The 25,621-nt window shown below is 42.3% G+C and overlaps 1 protein-coding gene across 2 annotated transcripts in view; it reads right to left on the reverse strand.

Moving 5' to 3' along the window:
• OSMR (oncostatin M receptor) overlaps positions 1 to 25,188 on the reverse strand; it is a 48,688-nt gene extending 23,500 nt beyond the window's left edge. For both annotated transcript variants that reach the window (XM_074995629.1, XM_074995628.1), the window contains exons 1-5: positions 25,078 to 25,188; positions 19,211 to 19,301; positions 11,396 to 11,559; positions 7,223 to 7,391; positions 1,147 to 1,434 (exon numbers count right to left, since the gene is read on the reverse strand). In XM_074995629.1, coding sequence (XP_074851730.1) covers positions 1,147 to 1,434; positions 7,223 to 7,391; positions 11,396 to 11,559; positions 19,211 to 19,280 — 691 coding nt within the window. In that variant the 5' untranslated portion in view covers positions 19,281 to 19,301; positions 25,078 to 25,188. The remainder of the gene's footprint in view (positions 1 to 1,146; positions 1,435 to 7,222; positions 7,392 to 11,395; positions 11,560 to 19,210; positions 19,302 to 25,077) is intronic.
• Between the last annotated feature and the right edge of the window lie 433 nt (positions 25,189 to 25,621).

Below are 25,621 nucleotides of genomic sequence, written 5' to 3' on the forward strand. Positions count from 1 at the left end.
ATTTAAGCTCCCGGGCCCATCTGTTGAAGCATTAATTGGGCTTGGCATTGATCCATGAACCTCTTCTAGTCAAAATCTATTTGCACTCTTTACACTTGAAAACAAACTGGAGGGTAGGGATAGAGTTCAGAGTGACCTAGATAAATTGGAAAATTGGACCAAAAGAAATCTGATGAGCTTTAACAAGTGCAGAGTCCTGTACTTAGGACATAAGAATCCCAAACACTGCTACAGGCTGGGGACTGACAGACTAAGCAGCAGTTCTGCAGAAAAGGACCTGGGCATTACATGAATGAGAAGCTGGACATGAGTCAACAATGTGCTCTCTTAGTCAAGACGGCTAACAGCATATTGGGCTGCATTAGTAGGAGCAACTGCCAGCAGATCTAGAGAAGTGATTATTCCCTTTTATTCACCACTAGTGAGGCCACATCTGAAATAGTGTGTCCAATTCTGGGCCCCCATTACAAAAAGGATGTGAACGCATTATAGAGAGTCCAGCGGAGGGCAATAAAAATGGTTAGGGTGCTAGAGCCCATGACTTCTGAGGAAAGACTGAGGGACTCAGGCTTATTTAGCTTACAGAAGAGAAGGGCGGGGGATTTGATAGCAGCCTTTCAGCTACCTGAAATGTGCGGGAATGGGGATTACAAAGAGGATGGGGACAGGCTGAGCAATGGTCTCACGTTGCAGTGGGGGAGGTCTAGGTTGGATATTAAAAAAAAAAAAAAAAAAATTTCACAAAGAGGCTGGTGGAGCACTGGAATAGGTTACCTAGAGAGGTGGTGGAATCAGCTTCCGGAACAGTTTTTAACTCCAGCCTGACAAAGCCCTGACTGGGATGATTTAGTTGGGATTGGTCCTGCTTTGATCAAGGGGGTTGGACATGATGGCCTCCTGCGGTCTCTTCCAACCCTACGATTCTAAACCTTTCTTCTGTAAACTGTGTTACAAAAGGGCACGCTGCCAGGGCTGATCCCTCAGCCAGTGCAAATAGGCATAGTTCCAGCTATGGCACCAGATCAATGCCATTTCATAGCAGCTGAGAACCTACTCCTTGAACTTTGCAAGTGATTTTTTTTTTAATTAACAAAAATACATATTCACCAGCAACAGAAAGAGACCCAAAGCAAGGAGTGCACTTACTGCCCACAAAGAGAAGTGTTGCTTTGTAATTTTTGCTTCCTTTACCAGAGATTTCACAAAAGGCAAGAATGCCAGGCTCTTTGGCATGCCACACCTTACTCACAGTAATCACCATGTTTCGCTGGCTTGCATTAGCAGCTGGGTAATAATAATCAGTGTAATTAAACAAAAAATACTCTATTTTTTTATCTTTGCCACCAATGCAGCAAAAAGTGACATTGGAGCCTTCTTCTACAACTTTGTCTTCTGGGAACAGGTATGGCGTGTTGTCATCTGAAGTATCTAAGCCTGCAAGATAGAAAAGAACCAACTGTTTAATTTGAATGTTCTTTATGCCTTGGAAGTCTCCTTTGAACAGTCTATCCCTTGATTAGCTGATAAAGCACTAGGGACAAGTTTTCAAAAGCTTGGTCTAGGTAGGTGCCTGTCTGACTTTGAATGTGCAATCAGGCATTTGCACACATCTGGAAATTTTACCTCAATTAGCCACATGCAAACATCCATTTGTACACCCTCATACAATATTCTCCCACTTCAGTCCTACTTAAGATATAAAACCTCAGTGGAGTCTGAGCCTTCCCACAGGGGTGAATTTTGTCTCAAGACCTGATTCAGAACCCAACAAAGCCAATGGAAAGACTCTCGTTATCTGTAGTGAATTTTACCTCTAGCCTCTGATGTAGGATTTGTGTACACAATTTTGCCAAGACACGCTGGGATGCTAGCACCTGTGTGAACCTGAACCAGTGCAGATAGGGGTTCCTTAACTATATTGTTTAGTCAGACTTTTAAAACACATTTTTAAGTCCCTTCTGTATTCCCCAGACACTATGTTGTTCCAGAGAAAGAGCTAATCACTACCTTGCATTTTGTCCTTTTTTCCTCAGTTCTATTAATACACATCACAGAAATTCACTCAGAAGTGACTTAAGTATTTGGCTTACTATTTAACATTACTGATGATTGCCAGACACAACCCTGTGAGCAACTAGGTAAGGCTAGAAGGCTGTGTCAAAAATTAAAACAAAACAAAACAAAAAAGAGCCCCTTACTGAACAGCTGTAGTTGAAATCCTAGCTCCACCCTCCTCCCATCCCATTCTCCCTCCCCCACACTCTAAGGCCTTATCATACATACCACTGGGTCAATGCACTGGTGGGCGGTCTTCCGGGGTTCAATTTAGTGCACAAGCCCAGCTCTCCTCACAGTCACAAGGAATAAGGGAAATGGACTGGAGAATTTCTCCCATTGACCCCTTGCTTTGGGGATGGCGCAAAAAATGGGTGCAAGATATGTTGACGCCAGCTAAGCAATTCACATAGCTGCAGTGGCGTATCTTGTGTGTCCCTGACTGTAGACCTGGGCTTAATAATGAAATAGAGTTAAGGGGTGAAATCATGGCTCTCATGAAGCAATTGAGAGTTCTGCCATTGATTTACATGTGGCCAGGATTTCACTTTGCTATAACTTTAGTTATAGAACGACTTCTGTCTGTTCGTGTTAAACTAATACATGAATGCAGAGCCAAATCAGTAATCCTACATTGGAAAAGAAAAGTGTAAAATAGAAACTTCCAAGAAACAGTAATAGCTTGTTTCTGAACACTACAGCCTGCTGACAGTGAAGCAAGAATCACAGGTGGTTAATTTATGTCCCACGTTTACAGAACAGATGACACTGCTGCAAAGCTGAAATTGTTGAAATGATTCTGCATCAAGTCCAAGAATTATTATGCAATAGCTTCAGAAGAAATACTGCCTTCCTAGAAGAGCACTAATCAAAGGAACAAGTCAGGCATCAGTGAAAAAGATATTACAGCCTCCTTGTTTACTAGAGCAGCATTGCTACAGACATTACAGATATACCACAAAGTCTGATTACTTCTTTTATGCCAGGACTGGTGTTAGTGAGCAGGCTGTCTCATGCTTTATGGTCCACAGGTCAGATCTGGCGTGCAGCTTACCTTGATCTGGCTCCTGGGCTTGGGACCCATTCCTCTCGCCCAGCAGCAGTGTGAGCCAGCACTGATGCTCCAGCCATATGGGTGTGTGCTGTGGCTGGAGCACCAAAGTTGGCTGGATCATGCTGTTGTGGGGGAGAGTCCAAAGGTCCATGGGCCCAATCAAAGCAAGTCACAGGCCAGATTTAGCCCGCAGGCTTTGCCTGGCAGTGGGGAGGGAGGTAGTTCCATGCAGCTCTGCACACTGCAGGGAAATAATGTTCCCTGCAGCTATCTAGTGGGGCCATACATGCCTCAGGGTGTGCTCTCCAGGCTGGATGAACTCCTCTGGAGGCTTGGGACCAGTAGGAAGGCTGCCCTAGGCCCTGAGATGGGACCAAAAACAAGGGGTTCAGTGTGCAGGAGAGGGCTGGGGGTTGAGGAGCAGAGTCTGGGAGGAGGGGTGCAGGAGCAGAATGAGGTAGTGAAGTGAGAGGGCAGGAGAGACAGGGGGTTAGGGTGTCTACCTGCCATAGCTGGGGGTGCAGGTGGTGCCATGTACAGCAGGGAAGCGCTCCTTGCAGGCACTGCATGCCCCTGCGTGTGCACGCGCACACACACACTTGCCCCCTCTCTCGCGCGCCCTCTCTTGCTCTCTGCTGCTGCTCCCAGAGGCCACAATTCTCAAAGCCCCAGCACCTCCTCCTCACTTTTTTTCCCCACTTTTTGAGTCAGTGAGGGTGTTTGTTGGTTTCTGTGTTGTTTTTGCTCCACACTTGGATGTGGACCCCCATTGATTTTTCTGTGGGTCATTGGCCCCTGACCCAAAAAAGTGTTCCAACCCCTACTTTGCAATTGTACTGCACTTTTCATCTCAGGATCTCAAGGCACCACATAAAACTCCTCATTATTGCCTGTAAGGAAGGTGAACGTTATTCTATCTGTGCTACAACTGGCTAAAGGGAAGTACAGCAGAGTGAAGCACTCTGTCCAAGGTTACGCAGCAAATCACTGACACAGCTGGGAGAAAGAAGTAAGTAATTTACTGACTACAGTTTTTCTAATTATATTAACCAATATTTGGAAGTTCTACCATTTTTTAGGACAGTAAAAATATTAAAACACAATTCATTAAATGAAACACTTGTTCAAAGCTAGAGAAACTAAAGTAATAGGCAACATGGATTTGTCAAAAAATCATGCCAAACTAATCTAATTTTGACAGATTTATGGCCTTTTTAATAGCAGGAAAGCAGAAAACACCAAATATCAGGATTTTAGTTAAATATTTTGGCACAATCCCACATGACATTGTCATAAGCAAAAAAAAAAAAAAGAGTTGTGGTTCCCATTAAATTGTTATAAGATGGGTACACAACATCTAAAGAATTATATTCAAAAAATAGTTTAAAATGATTTGCAGTTAAGCAAGCAGGATGCATCAGGAGGGGTCCTGCATAGGTCTGTTCTGGAGCCAGTAGTCCCATTCAGTATTTTCTTTAATGACTTGGAAAATGAAATTGAGAGTATATGTATAAAATGTGCAGCTGTACCAAGCTGGAAGGGGTGGTAGGCACTGTGGAATACAGGATTAGAATTAAAATGATCTTGATGAACTGCAGAATTGGTCTGAAATTAACAAACTGACACACCATAAGGACTAGTGTGAAATACTTTACTGAGGCAGAAATGGATCTGGGGCTTATAGTGCATCATAAATGGAATACAAGGTGTCGATGTGATACAGTTGCCAAAAGGGAAGTATATTAATAGGGCTGTCAAATAAAAACAAAAAGCAGTCAAGTAGCACTTTAAAGACTAGCAAAATAGTTTATTAGGTGAGCTTTCGTGGGACAGACCCACTTCTTCAGACCATAGCCAAACCAGAACAGGTTTGAATATAGCCTGTTCTGGTCTGAAGAAGTGGGTCTGCCGCACGAAAGCTCACCTAATAGACTATTTTGCTAGTCTTTAAAGTGCTACTTGACTGCTTTTTGTTTTGATAGTGTATAGACTAGCACGGCTTCCTCTATGTTGCTGTCAAATAAGAGGCACAGGAGGGAATTGTCCCAGAATCTGTGAGTACTGTGTCCAATTCTAGGACTAACAAAAATGGAAAGATGATTGGAAAACTGAGGAAAAATGGAAAGAATTGAACATATTTATTCCAATGAAGGGAAGGCTGAGAGTCAATCTGGTATCTGGTTTCAAATCTATAATAAACAGAACAGTGATCAGTTGTTCCATATATCCATGAAAGGAAGGACAAGGAGGAAGAGATTTGGCACTTCTGCTTTGCCTCAGTAGTCCTCCTCTGCTCAGAGACTGTAGCTCCAGCATGGATGAGACTTTGCCTGGTCGAATGATCATGAGCAAGATCTTCCGAAAACTGAGTCAATGTTAAAACAAAGAAGCAGTCCAGTAGCACTTTAAGGACTAACAAAATAATTTATTAGGTGATGAGCTTTCATGGGAAAGACCCACTTCTTCAGATCATAGCCATACCAGAACAGACTCAATATTTAAGGCACAGAGGACCAAAAATAGCAATCAAGGTTGACAAATCAGAAAAATATTATCAAGGTGAGCAAATCAGAGAGTAGAGGGGCAGAAGGCCATGGGGTGTGTGTGTCAAGAATTAGATTAAGCCAAGTATGCTTACGTGACTTAATCTAATTCTTGACTACCCCCGACCCCTTCTGCCCCTCTACCCTCTGATTTGCTCACCTTGATAATATTTTTCTGATTTGTCAACCCTGATTGCTATTTTTGGTTCTCTGTGTCTTAAATATTGAGTCTGTTCTGGTATGGCTATGATCTGAAGAAGTGGGTCTGTCTCACGAAAGCTCATCACCTAAGAAGTTATTTTGTTAGTCTTTAAAATGCTACCGGACTGCTTTTTTGTTTTGGTAGTACGTAGACTAGCACGGCTTTCTCTCTGTTACTGAGTCAGTGTTGAAGTGCTTCAAGGATAAACTTCAGGTAATCATTGAAACATTTCTTCTGGCTTCTATGAGAACATTTTTCCTGCTTTAGGTCAGCAGTCATTCATATGACATCCGAGTGACTTGGCCTGCTGATCTCATCCGTGACTCCATCAGCAGTCTGTATGCCCACAAAACCTATCTATTTGAAACCTGAACTATTTGGAACCTGGTCTTGCCATCTTATCTTCACCAGCTTCTTCACACAGCCTACGTGAAAATGACACAACTTCACAACATGGCATCTTTACACCATCCAGGTTTCTCCTGTATATATCGGAGTTGGGAACAAGATGGCTTTGTAGAGTTTCTGTTTTGTTTGTTGACTAATGCCTCTGCACTCTCCACACATTTGTACAAAGCTGCCAAAGGCCACACTGGCTTTGGCAATTCTGACATTGGTTTCATTATTGACATGAGCTTCAAGAGGTAGGTGAACTTGACCACTGTCTGGAGGTTTTGGCCATTCGCTGTGATAACAGGCTCTACAAAAGGCTTCCATGGCACAGGCTGGTACATCACTTCTGGTGTCTTGATGTTGATAGAGAGATCAAAACCATAATTAAGCACTGGAGCATGTTACTGAGAGAGGCTGTGGAATCTTTGCCATTGGAGATTTTAAGAACATTGTTAAACAAACACTATGCAGGGGTGTTTTAGGTGGTCTTAATCCTGACCCAGCATGGCACTGGGGAGGGGTGTGGCAGGATGGAAGGTGGAATAGGACCAAATAACCTCACGAGGGCCTGTCCAGTTCAACCTTTCTATAGTTCTACGCAACAATACAGACAAGTATATTAGAATCATGTTTGTCTGACCCTCCCATAACCAGCTCTCTGCATTGACCGAACAACCAAGAATCCAAGGTCAGAGGCAGCTGAGCGTTCCTGTGGCCACGAGATGGCATTGCAGCATCACATTTTCCCATTCTTCAGCTTACCCACATATTTGACTGTCCAATGTAGCCCTCAATGGTCCCAGTTGTTGGATAAATGGGGTTCTCCCGTATTAGTAGTCTATTCTAAAATGGTTCTTTGATGTTGCATAGCCACCGCTGACATTTAATTCTGCTATTTTACTGGCTTTACAAGTAGCAAAACAAACCACAGTATTAAAGCAACATGGAAGTATTCCAACGTCTTCCTTTGCTTACCTAGCACAGTCTCCCACTGACTCCAACAACTCCAGGTTTTAGAGAATCTTTCCTCATTTACCATGCTCCTGATTCTTACAGAGTGGGATGTGCATTCCAAAGGTACTTCTGAATCCCAACTCCAGTGCAAAGTTTTATTCAGTTTACTTAGAGTTGTGCTATAATACTCCTAAAAACAGACCAAAAAAGATAAGTATGCCATTAAGGTGAAGTCCGGTGAACAAAGATATGTGTAAAATGCTTAGTTTGGAATTAGGGTCAACTGTTCCAACTTAAGTAGGGTGGGTGACCAACTGTCCCGTATGGGGTGAGATGGTCCCATATTTGGGACACGAAAAAGGTGTCCCAAGGGATGAACTGTCCCGTATTTAGGCCCTCGGGGACTGGGGGTGGAGCTGGGAGCACCTGCGGTCTCCGCTTTCCCGGATTTCTTGGCTGGGAGCGCCCTGGGGCTCTGGGCTGGGACCATGTGCGACTGCCGCTTTTCCGGGGCTTTGGGCTGGAAGCACACATGGCTGCTGCTTTCCTGGGGCTCCAGGCCGGGAGCGCCTGCGGCCGCTTCTTCCCCAACATTGGGGGGAGGGGCAGGGAGCACTGGCTCCCTGGGACTTGGTTCAGTCTGGAGGACCTGCCCCTCCCCCTCATATCTCCCTGACCTGTATTTGGGACAGAGCATATAGTTGCCCTAAACTTGAGAGGCATGTACCCCAGAATTTGACAAGACTCAGGCAGCCATTTTGTGTGTTCAGCCACTGAGCCAAACAGCCCACAGCTAGGAATAATCTTAGGCCTTTGTGAGACAAGCTCAGACAGCTGCATGTTTGTTAATCAGAATTTTAAAAAGGACCAAAATGATCAAAAGTATGTCACTAGCAACCTTGGTTTTACACAACTTTTTATAGCTAAAATATTGAAAATGTTTTAAACTAATATGTAGTTTATTAAAATTTTTAAAATTGGTGACCCAGTATAGGTTGTTATGGCACTCCACTAAGTTATATGCTTTGTTGAAGTTAACTATTAAAAGTTAGATAAATATCTCAGAGCAGTATGAGGGAACTTTCCTTCAGGAAAGAGCTGACTGCTAAACTCATCAGCTGTCTGGTAAAAGGGCCCCTTTAAGCCCAGCCAATAATCACTCAAAATCCTCTCAGATTGTGGGCAGATGTATCTGGAATGTCCTATACCTACTGCATGGGTGTGTACTTAATATCTAATAAATAGTTTTCAAAAGAGCGTGCTTGCTCGCACAGGTTGAACCTCTCTAGCCCAGAACGCTGGTCCAGCAACATCTGTGGTCTAGCACAATTTTGGTTGTTCAGGTGTCCACTTATCATGGATGTGGCCAGGTTTCCTGTGGTCCCATAAAGTTTGTTTATCGTCACCAGTCCTTGCTCTCAGTGTTCTGTGCTGTTATTTAGCTCTAATTTACCCCTAAGTTTCTTCTAAGAGCTCAGTAAGCAGAAGAAGCATTGGTAATGCTGCTAGATAATATAGATCTCCTGTGGTTTGGAAAATTCTCTGGTTTTGCACAAGTCAGGTCCCAAGGGTGCCAGACTCAAAAGGTTCTACTTGTACCAAACTTGTAGTGAACAGAAGCACAGTTTTCCCATTAATTTATTTCTGACACCAACTTTAAAAAAAAGTTACCATTCCCTTGGGTTCTAAAAACAGAGATAACATTGAGTGTGTAGCTTTCTAAGGCTCCTGGAAAACCCCAGTCATAAGTTAGCATCTCAGTTTTACAGAGAATTTTGGATTTACCTATGTACCTCATTCGCACATGTAGTTAGCAAGACTGTGAGCTTGATTTGCAATCACTCCATCAGTGCAATTCCACTGAAACGGGAGATACATCTGCCTAAAATCAGTATCATACAGTGATGGATCAGGCCCTTATGTTTCAAAATAGTAATTTCAGTTTCAGATGACCACCAGTAGGTTGACTGTGTTTGCAGTTAGGCTAATTTGCACACACCATTCCCTGCACAGCTTGATAATTTTCTGATTATCTGGAGGCTTAAGTATCTCACTCTGTACTGCTACTATGTGTATCTGTTTTGGTGGAGAATTAATTTATATTTGACTGTAGTCGTCAGACTGTAAGAGAGCTGAAAATCATGTAATATGATGTGGGGAAAAAAGGCATGGTAAGAAGTAGTTTAAATGATACGCTTTCATATTGTAATCTGCGAAAATTTATTTTAAAATGTTATTGCTGCAAGGATATTTATCTGTCTGTGGAAGCCAAGAGGATAGTGACTGCCTAAAATACACAATGGAAAAGACATTGGTGATAGCAAAGAGATCTATGATTAGGGAATTATTTGTACAGCAAGTCAGCAGTTTTAATCCTGTGCAAAAGAGTATGGGGAAAAAAACAAATTAGCAAAAGTAATGAAGGGTCCAACAGAGGCTGGTTCCTGCCTCCTGGAAGGTCCCTTGAAATCTCATTCTTTGTAAACTCCCCCTCCCACCTCACACATGCCAAGCACAGAGATCACCTGCAGCTCTTCCTGCCAGTTTATACAGGACCTGGGGATAGCCCTGTGCTATTGCAACTGGAACAAATTCAATGATCAGAGCAGCCATGCAGGCAAAAGTTACTGTACTGTGTTTTTGGAAGGTGGGAGGGGGAGAGCAGAGGCCTGCCTTTTCCCCAGTTTGCAATAGTTCTGCGCAGCCCCCATGCAGGAGTGTGGCTCAACGCCACAACAAAGAGAATGAACACACACTTGGACCATTATGATGTAATTGCCTGCCACAATGTACAACTCTGGAAGCTTCTGACTTTGGAAAACAAGAAACTGAGTACATTCATCAGCTGCTGTAAATCAGTGTAGCTCCACTGACAGCTCCAGCTAGTATCACAACTCAGCATCATGCTCTGTTCGAAACATCTGGGCTTTCTTCAATGGCTTTGCTCCCCCGACTGGTACAGTTGATTTCACTGGCATTGTATGATTTTAATATTAGTATTAATTACAGGGAAATTCTTTAGCCTCTGTTCTGAGTAGTATCTATACCATGAACTATATCACTATAGTAATACTAACAGCATGAACAATATCACTCAGCCATTGCATTATTTACGATGGTACATTCTTCTTTACAGAAAAAAATAGTAGTAAGGACATATCTTGCTGGTAGTGCCACATAACAGTTGACCAAATGCACTTTGTATGTAAAGCTTTCACCTTGTGTCATATATAGTTCAGCCTATGGATTTGGGATTACAAGACTGTTTTTTCAGTGGAAGGCAACTCAATATCACATTGTTTTAGAATCCATCACTCCAGTTTCTACGGGAAGTGACAATATATAATGCACTCTCATATTCTTCTCTATTAAATTAATTGGCAATTTGCATTGGGCCCTAAATTGTAAACAAATCTAAATAACTGTAATGAGCCTGTAACTTTTTAAGTAAGGGTGCCACAAATGGCCATTTATTTTATACTAAAGCATTAGTTTTATTGCTGGACTAATGGGTTGCCATCTCTGCTCTCAAGCACTAGCTATTATCTTAATCAAGGCTCTTTGTTCCCATGACATTAAACACTGTTTTCTCTCCACAATGGACCTAAATCCAAAGCACTGAACTCTGGTAAGTAATGGCTCAGCGGTAGCAGTAGCGTCAGCCGCTAAGGCCGTGCTTGCTTCTCCCGTGGGATGGACAAAAAGATAGGCAACAGCCATCTAAAGTAGGTAAGCAGAAGAAAAGAGGAATAGAATTCACCCATCAGTATTCAGGCTAGATGGCCTAACTGTAACGTGCCTGCAGGAGACCGAAATTTGTTTCCCCATTCTTGAGGAAAAGTGGGAGAAACTTTGACAGAAATTGTTTTGTCTTGTCTTCCTCAGCCAGGATAAAGACTCTAATAAGGGACCTCTAGTATGGGGTGTAGAGAAGTCCGCAAGGCACACTCACGCACTTGGGAATAAATTTAGTAACAGACTTTGTGCTCAGTGATACATCTTAATACGTTCTCTTTCCATAATCAGGCATTTCTATGTTGAATTGAGTGGGAACTTAGTAAAATATGTAGACCCTTCTTATGAGCCTTGGACGTGTCCCTGTGACAAAGCTACCTCCACTCATCAAAATGTTTGATTTTGCTAGTATTGATACATGAAGACATTTAAAATATTTGTTTATGAAAAGATACTTACTGTCCAGACAATATTCATTTCTTCAGTTCGACTGACTTGAATGTCAAAAACCATTTGTAGTTCCAACTTGTGGGCTGAGTCACTAACATCCCATTCCACCAACAAACGCTGAAGAGGCAAATTCCTGGAAACTTTAAGGAATGTGGGTAGAAATTCCTGGAGCTCTGGAAAAATAAATCTGGTTTAAAAATATTAACACACATGCCTGCTTAAATCATCAAATTTGTTTGAGCCAGGACAGGCGGTAATGCTAGTGCCACCAGAGAAATGACCTGTCAATATTTTTGTCACACACCCAAGAAGTGGGTAGCTGGCTCCCAGGACCTATTGAATTCTGCTCCCAGCTGTGACACTGACTCTCTGTGCCCATCCAGTCATGTAACCTTCACTTACCTTAAGAAAGGTGATCATAGGCTTGCTAAGGCACTTAATGACAGTGTAACTTTGTCCCCATTACTATGAATGGCAAGAAAGTTGGGCCCAACCTATGCACTATTGACTCGCTCACTTGTACTCTATGCCTATCACAAAGAGGTGGTGTAGAAACTGATGTTCATGTGGGATTTAGACTGCTGCAAGGGCCAGCCTTTGAGGTGGGCTGTGAGGGGCACAGTGCAGGTGTTGGGATACAGGAGGGAAATGCAGGAGTTAGGGGGTACAGGCAGTGCAGAGGGTAGGAGTGAAGGGGTACACGGGATGGGGCACAGAAGGTAGGCAGGCAAGAATGAATGGGGCACACTGCAAGGGTTGGGACACAGGAGGGAGGTGTGGGCACTGGGGCAAAGGGGGCACAGTTGCAGCAGTGGAGGTGCAGAGGTTGGGGGAAGGAGAAGGTAAGGAACCTATGGAGAATCAGGGTGATGAGGGGGGCACTGTGATCACAGGGCCAGGGGCACCAAAATGCATATTCACACAGGGCACCACTTTCCCTAAGGCCGGCCCTGGGATTGCTGCAGTATCAAAATTCTTCAGGCTATGCACTGAAGACTTATGAATTTTGATGATTAGCAAAGAACAGGACTGTGGGCAGTCTGGCACCAAGCTCACTGGAAGCTCCAGGCCACCTTTGGAGTTAGATTATGATTGAATGCTTTCCCCCAAACATTTATTGTCAAGCCGCATCTCTGATCAAGTAGAGCGCTGGCTGAGCAACAAACTAGCCCAGCTGGGGGCAAGGTTTGGGGGTGGGGCGGGGCAGGGTGGGAGTTCAAGGAGGGTGTTTAAAAAAGCAAAGAAGCTGACATTTCAAACCGGTCAGTGTTTGTTGCCATTCTGACATCCCATGCAAAACCCGCTTATTTTAAATTAAGGATCATACGTGTTGATACTGACTGGACTCTGATAAAGAATGGGGCCCCTTTGCACTTTGGTGCTGTTAAGGGCAGACAGGGCTAGCGTGATTCACTGATAAAAGTTGGTATGTTTTGTCTCAGACCAAGGAAGCACCTCAGAGGAACAAATCTGCACTCAGACAGAAAGCATTTTGAGGTCACCACAGTTTTACAGAGCCAGGCCAAGCCCCTCACACAAAGTCAAAGAACACAGTACCACCTGCATGAAGAGAGAAACCCCAGCATCATCACACTAGGGAAACCAGGGTTATAAGGAGCGTTATAAGTCTGGGTGGATTTTGATGGTATTTTAATGCTCTGACACCACAGGGATGTTGAGATTTGGTGGATATTTTAGGGAAGTGCTATGCAAGGTCTGGCCTATGGTCAGATTTGGTTTCATTTTGGAAAGGTTGAAGACCATTTTCTCAGCTGTCAGACTGTTCCTTGTGGTAGTAGCTGCTTAGAGTAACACAGTAAATACCAAGGTGCTCTTAAGCAATTTCATTCCAGCTACAAAACAGGACAGGTTAAGCAGGATGGTGAATGGGAAGCAGTTTTAGGCACAGTCTATCTGGCTGCATTGATAAGTTTGAAATGTGGTATCTGTATTAAAATAAAAATCCCACTCAGATAACAGTCTTAGTCCCTAGCTGTGCAATGACTGCTATGCAAGGCTGAACGGAGACAATAACCTTAGCTGTGAAATTCAAGGCTGAAGGGCCAGAACCACTTGTGATGATACCTGGCAATACTTTACAGATGAAATGTCAATGATAAGGTTTTAGGTATTGGATTCAGCTGGGATTTTTATTAACAATTCTGATGGGCTATAGGATACAACTTGTAGTGAGATCAAACAAATGAAAAGAGGATTTCCATGCTGCAAAGCTAATCCTTTAGAACCTCGCACATTTTCTAGCAAATGTTATGTCTACTAGTGACTCAGCTAGAAACCCTTTGGTTTTTGCTGTTGTTGGATTATTTAAAGGGTGCCGGAAGGGGGTGAGTAACATGAGAACTGCTGCAAAAGGACATACTGAAGCAAAGGACTATTAAGTGATAGCTTGGGTCCAGGCCTACTTTCAAAATACGAGTTATTCTGAGAGCATTCAGAGCTTCTCTGGACCGTCAGAGAATCAGGATGGTTGCTAGTCCCTAAAAGGTTTTGGAGGTAAATATTTACATGTGTGCACACAATCTCTCTCTCTCTCTCTCTCTCTCAGAGAAACACAAGCAAGATGTTAAAATTAAAGACTGTGTGAGGAAAATATCTGTTACATGACACAGAAGTGCACAATGTCCCCACTAATGAAAGTGAGACTATGACTGTCTTGTAGAAGTAAAACAATCCACACTAGCCAATGGCCACAAAATAGCCTTTACATTTACAAACCCTGACAGTGATTTTAGAGCTGTGCAAGTAGGGGAATAATGGCCATGAATTTTATGCTACTGTGAAGAAACCCACAACATGTTGTAAATGTGAAATATTCACAAGAGAATTATCTGATGTAAATCTTTCCCTGTCCAAAAGGAGAGAGGAAGCTGCAATTTGTGGGTTTTACTGAAACTGAAATTACCATGCTGTTAGCTTCACTGCCAAGGATGCTTGAGTCAGTGAAATGAGCCACAAGATCCTCCAGTTGATTTAGAGATTTTGGAGACAGCTGAAGACAAGACAGCACCATCTCTCCCTGCCTTTTCAGCACAATCAAGGATTATCTGATCATCGACTAGTGCACAAGATATCACAGGCATGACCATGCTACCATGTGGGTGTATTTTATGGATACAGCAGGAACATGGTGCTGGTACAACTATGCTGGCAGAGCAAAGATAAGATTGTTCAAAAAAAATCCATACTTACGCTGAATTTGATTGGAAATCACCATAACTTAAAAGATCTACACATGCTTCTTTACCCCACTGCCTAATCTTGGCTTCTCATTATCTGGTCAGCCTGCCCACCTCTCTTTACCACTTCTTCCCATGGAGTATTAGGCACTGTGCCTGGGCACAGATCCCTGTATGTGTACAGAGAGAAGGTTGATTTCTGTTTTCTTTCCACTTGAAACTAGTCACCCCGTGTCTTCCTTTTAAGAAGCATAAGAGGAAGAGGAACCATAAAGGCAAGGAAGCAGATGGAAGGAAGGAAGGAAAAGTCAACAGCACCTTTGAAAATGTGTGCTATGGGTCAGATTGTCCCTTCCTGGATTAAAAAATAATGAAAGGGAGGCTATGGAGAAGGCACATTCTGTAGAACTCACATGAGTTTCCTCTCAAATAGCTCCAATGGGCGGGAAGCAGTTGTTTTCCCAGATTAAATGAGCCCAATCCCTATAGACCTACTCTTTAAAATAGCAGGACCATCAGATAGAGGACACTGGATAGATCTGAACCTCCAGTAACCCTCAATGGCAAATATTGGGAACATATGAGTAAGAGACCCCCCAGCAGGAAACCACATATTTGAAAGATCAGAATCATAATAAATCCCCACAATTTACCGGAGGTGAAGGACAACAAAGATGAAAGCCTCAATCGCAGTTGTTTTGACATTTTGTTTTGCATTGTATAAATTAGAAACCCTGGACTCTGCCAGTCAATGATACATAAACTGAATAGTGTTGATGGAAAGTACCCAAGAAAGAACTAATAAAAAGACATGCCAGGATACATAACTAGGTAGAGGCTGAGAGCCAAAAACTCATTCTGCAGTAAATGGTGTCATTAGATAACAAGATAGTGCAGGTCCTGGTGGGTGTCCCATTGCGCATGTTTATTATTTAACATATAAGCAACTAAAATATCAATAAAACAGCAATGTTCTTAAAACTGATGTCCTGGCATCATGCTTTCAGATAGCTCGGTAATAAGAAGAGTTTGGCTGACTGATGTTAGGGATATCACTAAATCAGTACAGGTTGAACCTCTGAAATCTGGGACCCTCTAGTCTGGCAACATCTATGATGTGGCAGGACCACAGATGTTGCTGGACCAGAGCACACCAGCAGCCATGTGTGGGGGTCATTTCAGAGTCGGGCAGACACAGCAGGGTTGGCAACAGGGCAGCCAAAATGCCATAGCCAGGGCCAGGAAGCTGTGGCTGGGAAGTGGCAGGCCGCAGTCATAGCCAGGAAGTGGAGGGTTACAGCTGGTGCCTGGAGCTGGGAAGCAGGGGCTTGGGCCAGAAAGCTGGCAGGCTGGGGCCAGGGAGACACAGGTGGTGTCTGGGAACTGGCTGGGACTGGTAGCAGGCTGACAGCTGGGAGGGGAGCCTGGGAGCAGAGGCCAGCAGGGGAGTATTGACTTCTCCTGACCCAGCAAAATCCCTGGTCTGTGGCCACTCAGGTCCCCAGGGTACTGGAGCAGTGAGGTGCAACCTGTACTTCCCAGCTAGGACATTATGTGCTGTCTGATGTTTCTAAGGTCTCAAACTCTTGCTTATGTTAAATATTTAGCTTGTTGTGAGCAACTACTATGGCTAAAATGTTCAGGTTTGTGAGTCTTATATTAGGCACTTAATTTGCATTTAGACATTTGAATAAGCAAGCAGATTTTTCAACACATCTGCAGAGATTCAGCAGCTCTGAAAACCAGTGCAGTTACTCGGTGCCCAAATATGTCCCAGACCAAGTTTGATATGTTGACTTTTATGAATGTTTGAAATGTTGATCTTTATCCACTGATCGATATTTTTAAGGCTTAACCCTTAAGTAAAACATACTGTGAACAGTATCTATCAAAAAGAAAAATAAAGTGGGCTGCTTTTCTATAAAATGGCATCTACACACCTTAACATAGTGCAAGTTTTAGTAACGTGGTTATGGGTTGATTAACTTGCACGATTTACAGGCAAAGCACAACTTCTACCTGAGACTTTCTGCCAGGACGTCCAAAATGGCGTATCTGTTTCATGTGTCAAGTCTGGCAAGCTATGCTCTTGAAGTCCTTCAGACTTATGTAAGTGAGCAACAGTCACTATAAATGAAAAGATCTTCCCTAAGCCTGCTTTCAAAATTAACTTAAAAGGAGAGCTTTATGAAGTCACAGATGTCAAAACTGAGCTAAGATTTCGCCCCTCATATGGCAAGTCTGACTTCCCTTGGCAGCTAGCCCATTCCCTCTTTTAATCTAATTGACCACATCTGGGCACAGTCACACTTCCCCTCACAGTCTTGGAATGTGGGACATGCAGAAGTTCCTTCTTTCAGGGTGAAAGCGAATGATCCATATTTAAAAATTATAAACAAACGTGAAATCAGCATGCCATTGGACACTATTGTGTTAGTTCCTGCTGACGTTCCTTCTCTTTCCTCCACCCTGGGTCTGCCTGGTCCACTTAGACGGTTTTGTTATTTGCATTACTGTAGAACATAGAAGCCCGATGGTGCTATGCACTGAACAAACAGGGCACAAATAGACAGCCCCTGCCCCAGTGAACCCATAATGTAAGTATAAGATGAGAAATAATAGATGGATACAGAGGGTATCCATGGAGGAGTACAAGAAAACAATGTGACCGCATTGGTCCACATCACAGACAATGGTTTGGTTTGAAACCTGTGGCTATACATTTTTTTTGCCCTGAAGCCTACAAAAGAATTTTAAGGGGCAGTTTGAAAGTACATAATGACTAAAGTTAAGATTTTGTCAGTTATTTTTAGTAAATGTCATAGACAGATCAGGGGTAATAAACAAGAATTCATGGAGGCCTGCCCTTCGCCCCAGAGGCAGGTGCTAACAACTTGAGCTCTACCACACAATGGGGGTGGGGGCTGCATTGATAGACCAAGACTTGAAGCTGCAGAAGTGGTCTCTTTTAAGCCTAACTAGGGTCACATGGCCAAACACAGGTGCACTGACCTCTTCCCTGATAAAGGGCCCAGGCATCCTGTTACACTTAGACACCACCTTAATAGAAACAATAACTCCATAGACTGGGATGATCTATCAGCATCATCACACGTACCTGAAGTTTATTTTCTGTGATGCTGCGATGGAAATGCCACAGTATTTCAGCACAACAATTAGTACTGGCTGGTCATAAAGAGTTCTACATTACTGAGTAGTGCTGAGGAAGTTCTCTACCTGTCTTACTAATTTCTCCTTCATTTTTTTACCAAGTCTCAAGTTTAGAAGAACAGCTTCAGCTTCTACAGAGACAAAAGGCTGCTAACACCTCAACTAGACAACATCAAGTGGACAATTGCTGAGCCAAGTGGACATTCTTTGGCAGGAAGGAGCGGGTGAGCAAGAATTTTACATAACGGCAGTGGGACAAATAAAAATTCCCATGGATTGAAATGTTTGGGCACCTGCATTTGAGATAACAGGATATGTACAAATCATTTTCTATTAATGAAACAATGGACTGTCTATGTACTTGTGGTGTCCTGGAGGGACCTGTGCAGTACAAGATGCATATTTCTAGGGACAAATCTAGGACTGAGACTTTGACGGTGTTGCTCTGCAATCAATTCAGGAGTGACTGGCTAGAGCACTCATCAGGGCCATCCCTACCAATAAGCCTTATATGCAGTTGGGTAGGGCACCTCAAAATTTGGGGCACCAAATTGTCCCCAGTTCTATGGTGCCCTACACAGCTGTATATGGGGTGGCACCAGCTCAGGCAGCTATCCCTCAGCAATCCCTTCAGGCTGCACCCAACAGGGCCAGCCTTAGGGGTGTGGGGCAGGACCTGGAACACCCCTCTCACTGATGAGTGCAGGGGCAGTCCCACCCCCCTCCCCAAGCTCCCACTTCTCCCAGGTGACTCAGCTGGGAGCCAGAGCAGAGCAGCTGGGAGTCAGGTGGCCAGCAGTCCCTCCCTGCCCTTCACCGTGCTCCTATTCCCCACACCTCCTGCCCTCCCACTCCCTGCAGGGGACTGTGTAGAATGCCAGAATTTCTAGGAATGACCCTGGTAGTGATTTTACTTGCTAGAGGCTTGTCTGACCAGCAGCAATTATAAAAGGCACCCCCGACCTGGAGGGGACACTGATGTTAAAAGGTCCAGATTGTACCTTGGGTAGTGTACAGAGACTCAGCTTCTGGTCACTTTTTTTTTTTTTAAACTTCCCAGAGCATGGAGTTTGGTAGGGATTTGTCAGCCTTCCTTGTAGTGTGCCATGTTGAGAGTATTCGGTGCCTGGTTTGAAAACGCAAATCCTGCCCTACCATTGCTCTCTGACCCCCCAAAAGTGCAATCAGCATCAAGCTCTTTTACAAAGGAAGCTTTCTAGCTTTCTCTGAAGCAATTTTAGCAATGAGATAGACTCAGGATATCTGCTTTATGTCTGTGTTCTCTATAAAAAATTGAGATCATTCAACCTTTCCTGTACCATTTATTTCCTTAGGTCATAACTAAGTTTACTTTTCATTAGCAGCCACAGTTACACAAAAAGAAAGCTAAAAATACAGAGACACAGTCCCTAAAACATATTTTCAGTGAATATATAAAAAAACTCCTTAATATCACCTTGACCTTGATGTACTCTGAAGCACAATGCCACGTAGAGGAGTATTGTCTGAAGTGCAAAATGAGCCATCAGTTAGTTATCCACCGTCTCCTGAGAAGGACAAATTGTGAAAAAAATAAACTTTCTTTTAGTTTGAACTTCATGGTAGAAAATGAGTGCAATACCACTGAAATATAGGAAGCAGGAAAACAAAGAAAATAGGACATAAAATTTTTAAAGAATCTCAAAGAAGACATAAAGAATCATAAATAGTTATCTTTTTGGACATGGTTATGCTACGTGGAAATAAGCACAAATACCATCAAAGATTATATTAAGCTAATTTAATATAACTGGTCTTCAAAATGCTGAGAATTTCCCTTTTAAGGAATAAATCTTATTAAATTTAACAAATACAAATATTTGTCCTCCATCCCATAGACCTTATCTCCTAGGGGTATGTCATGTAAGTGAATGAGAGATTCCCCTTCAGCCATGAGAGAACGACAACAAAAGTTATAAAATATCACGTGGCTCTAAGAGCAAAATCTGTTGTACACCAGTTCTGAGCCAAAGACTGTTCAAGTCAATGAAAAGAATCCCATGAACATCAGTGTGCTTTGGTTTAAGCCTTTAGCACTTACTTAAAAATTAAATGAAAGCAATTTTTTTTCATCCTTTGCTGTAATGGGATGTAAATGTATGGTTCTCTGCCTTTCCAGAAATTAACATAAATTATGGGAGGTTCTGGGCACAGTTGAGAGAACCAATCCTAGGCAAATTGCTTAAAACTGGGCCATTACAGTCCAAGCTGTGATTTCCTTCTCAATGAGGCAAATTAAGGCAGCCACAAAAATACTTCTGCCAGCCCCACTGGCCAGCCAGAAGCTACACAAGCAAACCAACAGGTTCTCCAGTTGCTCCTAGTACACAAACCAGTGACCTTCCTATTAAGGTGAGAAGCTATGAAAGCCTATTTCACCAAATCCACACAGATTCTTCCAGGCCCCAAAGGATCCAGCCACATTCCCAGGTCAAGATATACTTAGATCATACCCAAAACAGCACACTGTGCCAATCCTTTAAATCTAGAATCTAAAGTTTTATTAATAGAGAAGGAAAGAATAGGGTGAGAGTAAAAAATTGTTAAAGTGGTTCATTACATATGTTAGTTAAAGCTGTTGATGCAGGATACAGCAATGTATATGCTCATTTCTTGAAAGACTCTGAAAATGCACCCCATGAGAGGTAGGACCACAGGTCACGTAGGCTTAGTTCATGAGGTCTGGAGAACAAAGATGGTCACTACCAGGGCCATCTTATATCTTGCCATGTGGAGGGAAAAATTCCTTTCTTCTTACATAGGCAATGGAGGGTCAACCAACCAGGTAGCCTGTTGTGCCATTTTGCCATTGGTCACTGGGCTAGCCAGCACATCCCAGTCTATTTCCATAAAATGTGGAATCAACATCTGGGCATCTGTCCCTTTGTTTAGCTCATGCCTTCTGACTGGGGAGGTGATCAGACCTCCTACTGTGAATCTCAGCACTAAAACATTTATATTTCAGGTATAAAACCAATATCTGTAACTTCACATACAAAAACATGGCACAGACACACAAGTAGCATAAACAGATTCAGGGCAGTACCAGCTTTCATTTGACACCTCACTTAGCCATTTGGCACAAAATTTGTTGCAAGCTTAATACAATGATCACAGAAATGGCTTTTGTATGTAAGTTTAAAATCCATTAACATCACACCTTGTCTCAATCATTTTTACAGGCTGAGCTGCAAGCCTTCTTTGTGTTCTGGAACTCCCATTGCAAGAGGGTGGAATTCTGCTTTGACTTGCAAGATTGGACCCTAACGGTCTGACTGTCTGATCTGGTGAGAAACAGAGCACCACAACCTCTGTTAGTCCCAGCACCTTGCCCCATCACTGTAGAAGATGTGTTCCCCTATGAAACAGTTATTCAAACTTAGTATCTGTGGACACTTGTGAATAATACATCATGTTCAATGGACCTGAGTTAGGTCAACCAAAGTTGAAGACTCTTTGACTTGCTTTATGGGCTCTCGGAAACTGCAAAATCAAAGCTCCTCTGGGGAAGTTTTTCTTTTACACTCAGACAAGAGGATCTTCCCATTTGCATTTTGCATTCTTCAAAACTGTTTAAAGCATGAAGTATTAGCTGATGTCCATGTTCCCTTGATAATCATGGTGACATCAACACTGGCATTATTTAAGTTTTAAATCATCATCTGCAGGCATATTACAAAAATTTCCTCAGTAAAACTGGCAAGTACCAAATACAGGATTATTTGTGTTGGGACTGGATTTATTCATTTAATTAGAAATAAAGAAACAGGGTGTTAACTTCCTGCAAGTGAAGGAGAATTAGTGACAGTAAAATAAACCCTCATCAGAGAGAAGAAACCACAGCATGAATCAGTATGGCATTCCAATGTATGTTACTGACTGAAGTACACAACTCCCACCCTGAAGTGCAGCATGTTATAGCAGGACATGACCTGTTCCTCATCTAATTCCAGCACAGGCAAACAGATAGCAACCACATTTGTTTCTGTATCACCACAAGACATTAAACGTTAAATTTGTATTTAAATCATATTGTGTATGGATATGTCTATATTAACAGGCATGGAAACCTCTCTAAAACAACTACACATATGTCTGAATTAGAAGATTAAAGCACGCTAATAAGTCTTTCTGGATGCATAGCCAGACAGTATAAATCCACTGTTCTCAGATCTGTCCAAGACTCAAGGAACTGATGACTATAGCTTGCTCGGGCTGACTCCCCAGGTAGAACAGAATCTGAAAAGTGAGATGTGAAACTACATGGGTTACTTTGTAAAATAATTACAGTAAAATAAATGTAGATAAGTAGAGGAGCTCATGCGTGCTCACAATAGGCCACACAGCCCTGGATATTGGAACTTGTTTCCTTGTGAGAGAATGCTGACTAGGATATTCGGGTTACTCTCCATGCTCTTTGAACTGCGCTACACAATTTTTCACTTTCAGACGATTCAGACAGAAGCAATTTTGGTTTAATTTCTCACACTAAATCAGGCATGCAAGAATAACCACTCCCTTACCCACTGTAAAATATTCTTACAAGTACAAACTTATTCAGTGGACTCGCCCACTTACGAACATCAGTTATCTTTATAGACTCTACAACAAACAATCACTTCAATGATAAGATGCAGTCCTGTAGCACCTTAAAGATTAGCAAATTTATCAGGTCATGACCTTTGGTGGGTAAAATCCACTTCTTTCAAAGATTAAAGTAGATTAGAATTTAGAGTTTATACAGGGGATGGGAAGGAGCGAGGAGCACAAAGGAGGGAAGGAAAAAAGGGAGGGGGGGTTACCAGTTTCTCTGCACTTCTGCTAAAGTGAACACAGAAACTAGTTATATGAGACTGGTAATTAAATTGGGTAAAAGGAATGAGCATTCCAGCTTTTTTATTTGTTGAAAATTATTCAGGGATATATTAATTTGTCATATGGAGTATATTTTTTGTATTGTTAGGCCAAATAATTAATCTCCATCCATATAAAACATAGTATGTTAGTATTCACTGAACTTATAGATAACCAAAGGACTACTGTGAGACCTGCTTATAGTAAACTAGTTTCTTTGCACTGTAAACATTGAGAATTTTTTCCCAGCTGATCTAATTTAAGGGAAATCAGTGGAAAAATATTCATGTGAGTTTTGCACAATTAAAAATTACAGAATTGGGCCCTTTCTGATAGACAAATGGATAGTCTGTGCTGCATAAGTATAGTACTAACCCAAGCAGAATTCTTTCAAAGTAAGTAACATTAAACCTTGACAATATTCGGTGTAATGGATTTTATTTCATGAGTTCAAAGAGTAGAGTTTATATTAGTATCAGTTTGAAGAAAATTAAGACTGGAGTCTTGTAGTGATTTGAAGGATAAACCTAAATTAATTTTTGCTGTTAGTGAGGCAAACTGATGGCTGCTCAATATGGCTATGTCTACACTAGTTAAAAACTTCGAAATGGCCATGCAAATTCCCATCTGCTCATCAGAATAAGGGGACTTCGAAGCGGGCGGGGTCCTTTTGAAAAGGAGCCCTGTCTGGACGAGCTGCGCAGCGGCGAGCTGCATCAATTTTGAAGTGTCACAGCCGCCCGCATGCTAATGAAGCGCTGAATATGTATTTCAGCGCTTCATTAGTAAACTTCGAAATGGCCATTTGCATGGCCATTTCGAAGTTTTTGGTTAGCGTAGACATGGCCATACGGGTTTGATACTGTGATGCCCTGACTCCGATTAAGTACATGCTTAACTTTAAGCACATCAGCACTCCTAGCAACTTATGCAGCTAGCACACTCCGCAATTTACAGGATCTCACTCACCTACATCACACTCATTGAAATGAGAAAGCAGAAATTATCTGGCCTTTTTCTCCAACCAGAGGGGTCAATCCGACAGCCCTTATACATACTAACCTCAATTAAACAAGTCACTGGGGCACACCAAATGTGAAACAAGTTGACTTATCTGATAGATTCCAACTCTATTACAAGCCACCTTTCAAGTAGTATGGGCAGGTAAGAGACAGAGAGCACAGCTGCATTTGCTTGCACTTCTGTTCTATTGACTGTGACGTCCTAGATGTAACCAGATAAGGAAAACTTCCTAACTGTAAGAACAGCATGACAATAGAACAAGCTGCCTAGAAAGGTCACAGAATCTCTTACACTAGGACTATATCTACACTAAAGAGATCTTTCGAAAGAAGCCCTTCTGGAAGATCTCTTGCGAATGAACTTCTTTGGAAAGAGTGCGTCCATACACAAAAGGGTGGATCAGAAGAGTGATATGTGCTTTCTAAAGAGAGCATCCACACAGCCCCCCATTCTTTCGAAAGAATGGGCCCAGAATCAAAATATAAGGCCCCATGAGGACTGCTATTTCAAAAAAAAAAAGGGTCTGTGGAGTGTCTACACATATTTTCCTTCAAAAGAAGCTGTACAGCTAAATTTTACCTGTAGCACGTCAAATCCATAAATAAACTATTTTACTAAACTGTGAGGTTTAAAAATATTTTCCAGAGTTCAATAAACAGAAGAATGTACATGTTTGAATAAGTGTATTTTTCACATCTGCACTAAAATCAGAAATAAACATAAGGCTAACTGACTACTTGCCAGCTATTCTTTTCCTTATCTTTAGTCCCATACATTTTTCTTCTGAACAGTTCAACACCCTGAGAGCCAGATGTTCAGTTGGGTTAATCAGTGTAACTCTATTGGTTTCTGTATAGGCATGCCTTTCTAAACCGGCTAGGAATTCAGGTTCCAACTTTCCACTGCTCTTTAAAATGTTTGCTCTCTTTTTCAGCCTGGTTGCTCAAATTTAAGGAGCCTCTGTTCATGTCTCTTAAGACCTGATACTGCAAATGCAATTCATGTGATTGAGGTTAGTTTACAGGAAGATATGCAGGTACAGTGAACAACTCACCAACTCCTTCAGGATCATCCCCATCAATCCATGCTACCTCCTGCTCCCAATGGCTATGGCAAGAGTCCTTTAACAGCAACATTGCTTATACCAATCCTTCCCTACCTTTACAGGCCTGACTCAAAGACTGTCAGGCATGAAAGTGTGGGAATGACAGCAAAAGAATTAAAGAAAAGAAAAGAAACAGAGACATGATGACAGAAATAAAGAAACTGCAGCTGAAGAGAGAATAAAGAAAAGCCAAATCATAACAAAGAGTGTCCGAAATCTGGGATGCTATTCTAAAATGCCTATCCCTTACAAAACAAAATAAAGAAAATGAATAAAAATAACATTCTTACACAAACACCTACCAGCTTTCAGCTGAGTTATTCCCTGTAGGACTTTCTTCTACAATTTTCTTATTCTTTAGTCTGATTTTGCTGATTCCTTTATCCTTTTTCCTGGCTTATGCCTTTCTGTGGCTCTCTCTCAACTCTGCTCGCATTTCCTGTTTTCCTCTTCTCTCTCTCTCTCTCTCTCACTCTCTCTCTCTCCCTCTCTTTTCCCTCAGGAAAGCAGCCAAAGGAACAGCAGCCAAAGGAAGCTCATAAACTAATACTGTGCCGTGAAGGAAATTGCAAGAGTTGGGAGAATCACATTGCCAGGGAGGAGTAGCCAAAGCAGTGCTGTCATCTCTCATGGTTTTGTCACAAGTCTCATGATAAGTATTGCTTTCTTTCAAGCTCCAGCTCCTTGAGTCAAATGGATATGTGATGATTTCAACTTTCAGTCTTACGGAAAAACAGGCTCTAGCTCCTGTGGCTGTGGGAAAAAACATTAAAACACAACCCCAGTGCACCCTAAAAACTCAGAAAAATCAGACAGCAAATAAAAAGAATATTAAATATATTACTT

This window comes from Carettochelys insculpta, chromosome 5 (assembly GCF_033958435.1).
Source record: "Carettochelys insculpta isolate YL-2023 chromosome 5, ASM3395843v1, whole genome shotgun sequence".
Classification (NCBI taxonomy): Eukaryota; Metazoa; Chordata; order Testudines; family Carettochelyidae; genus Carettochelys; species Carettochelys insculpta.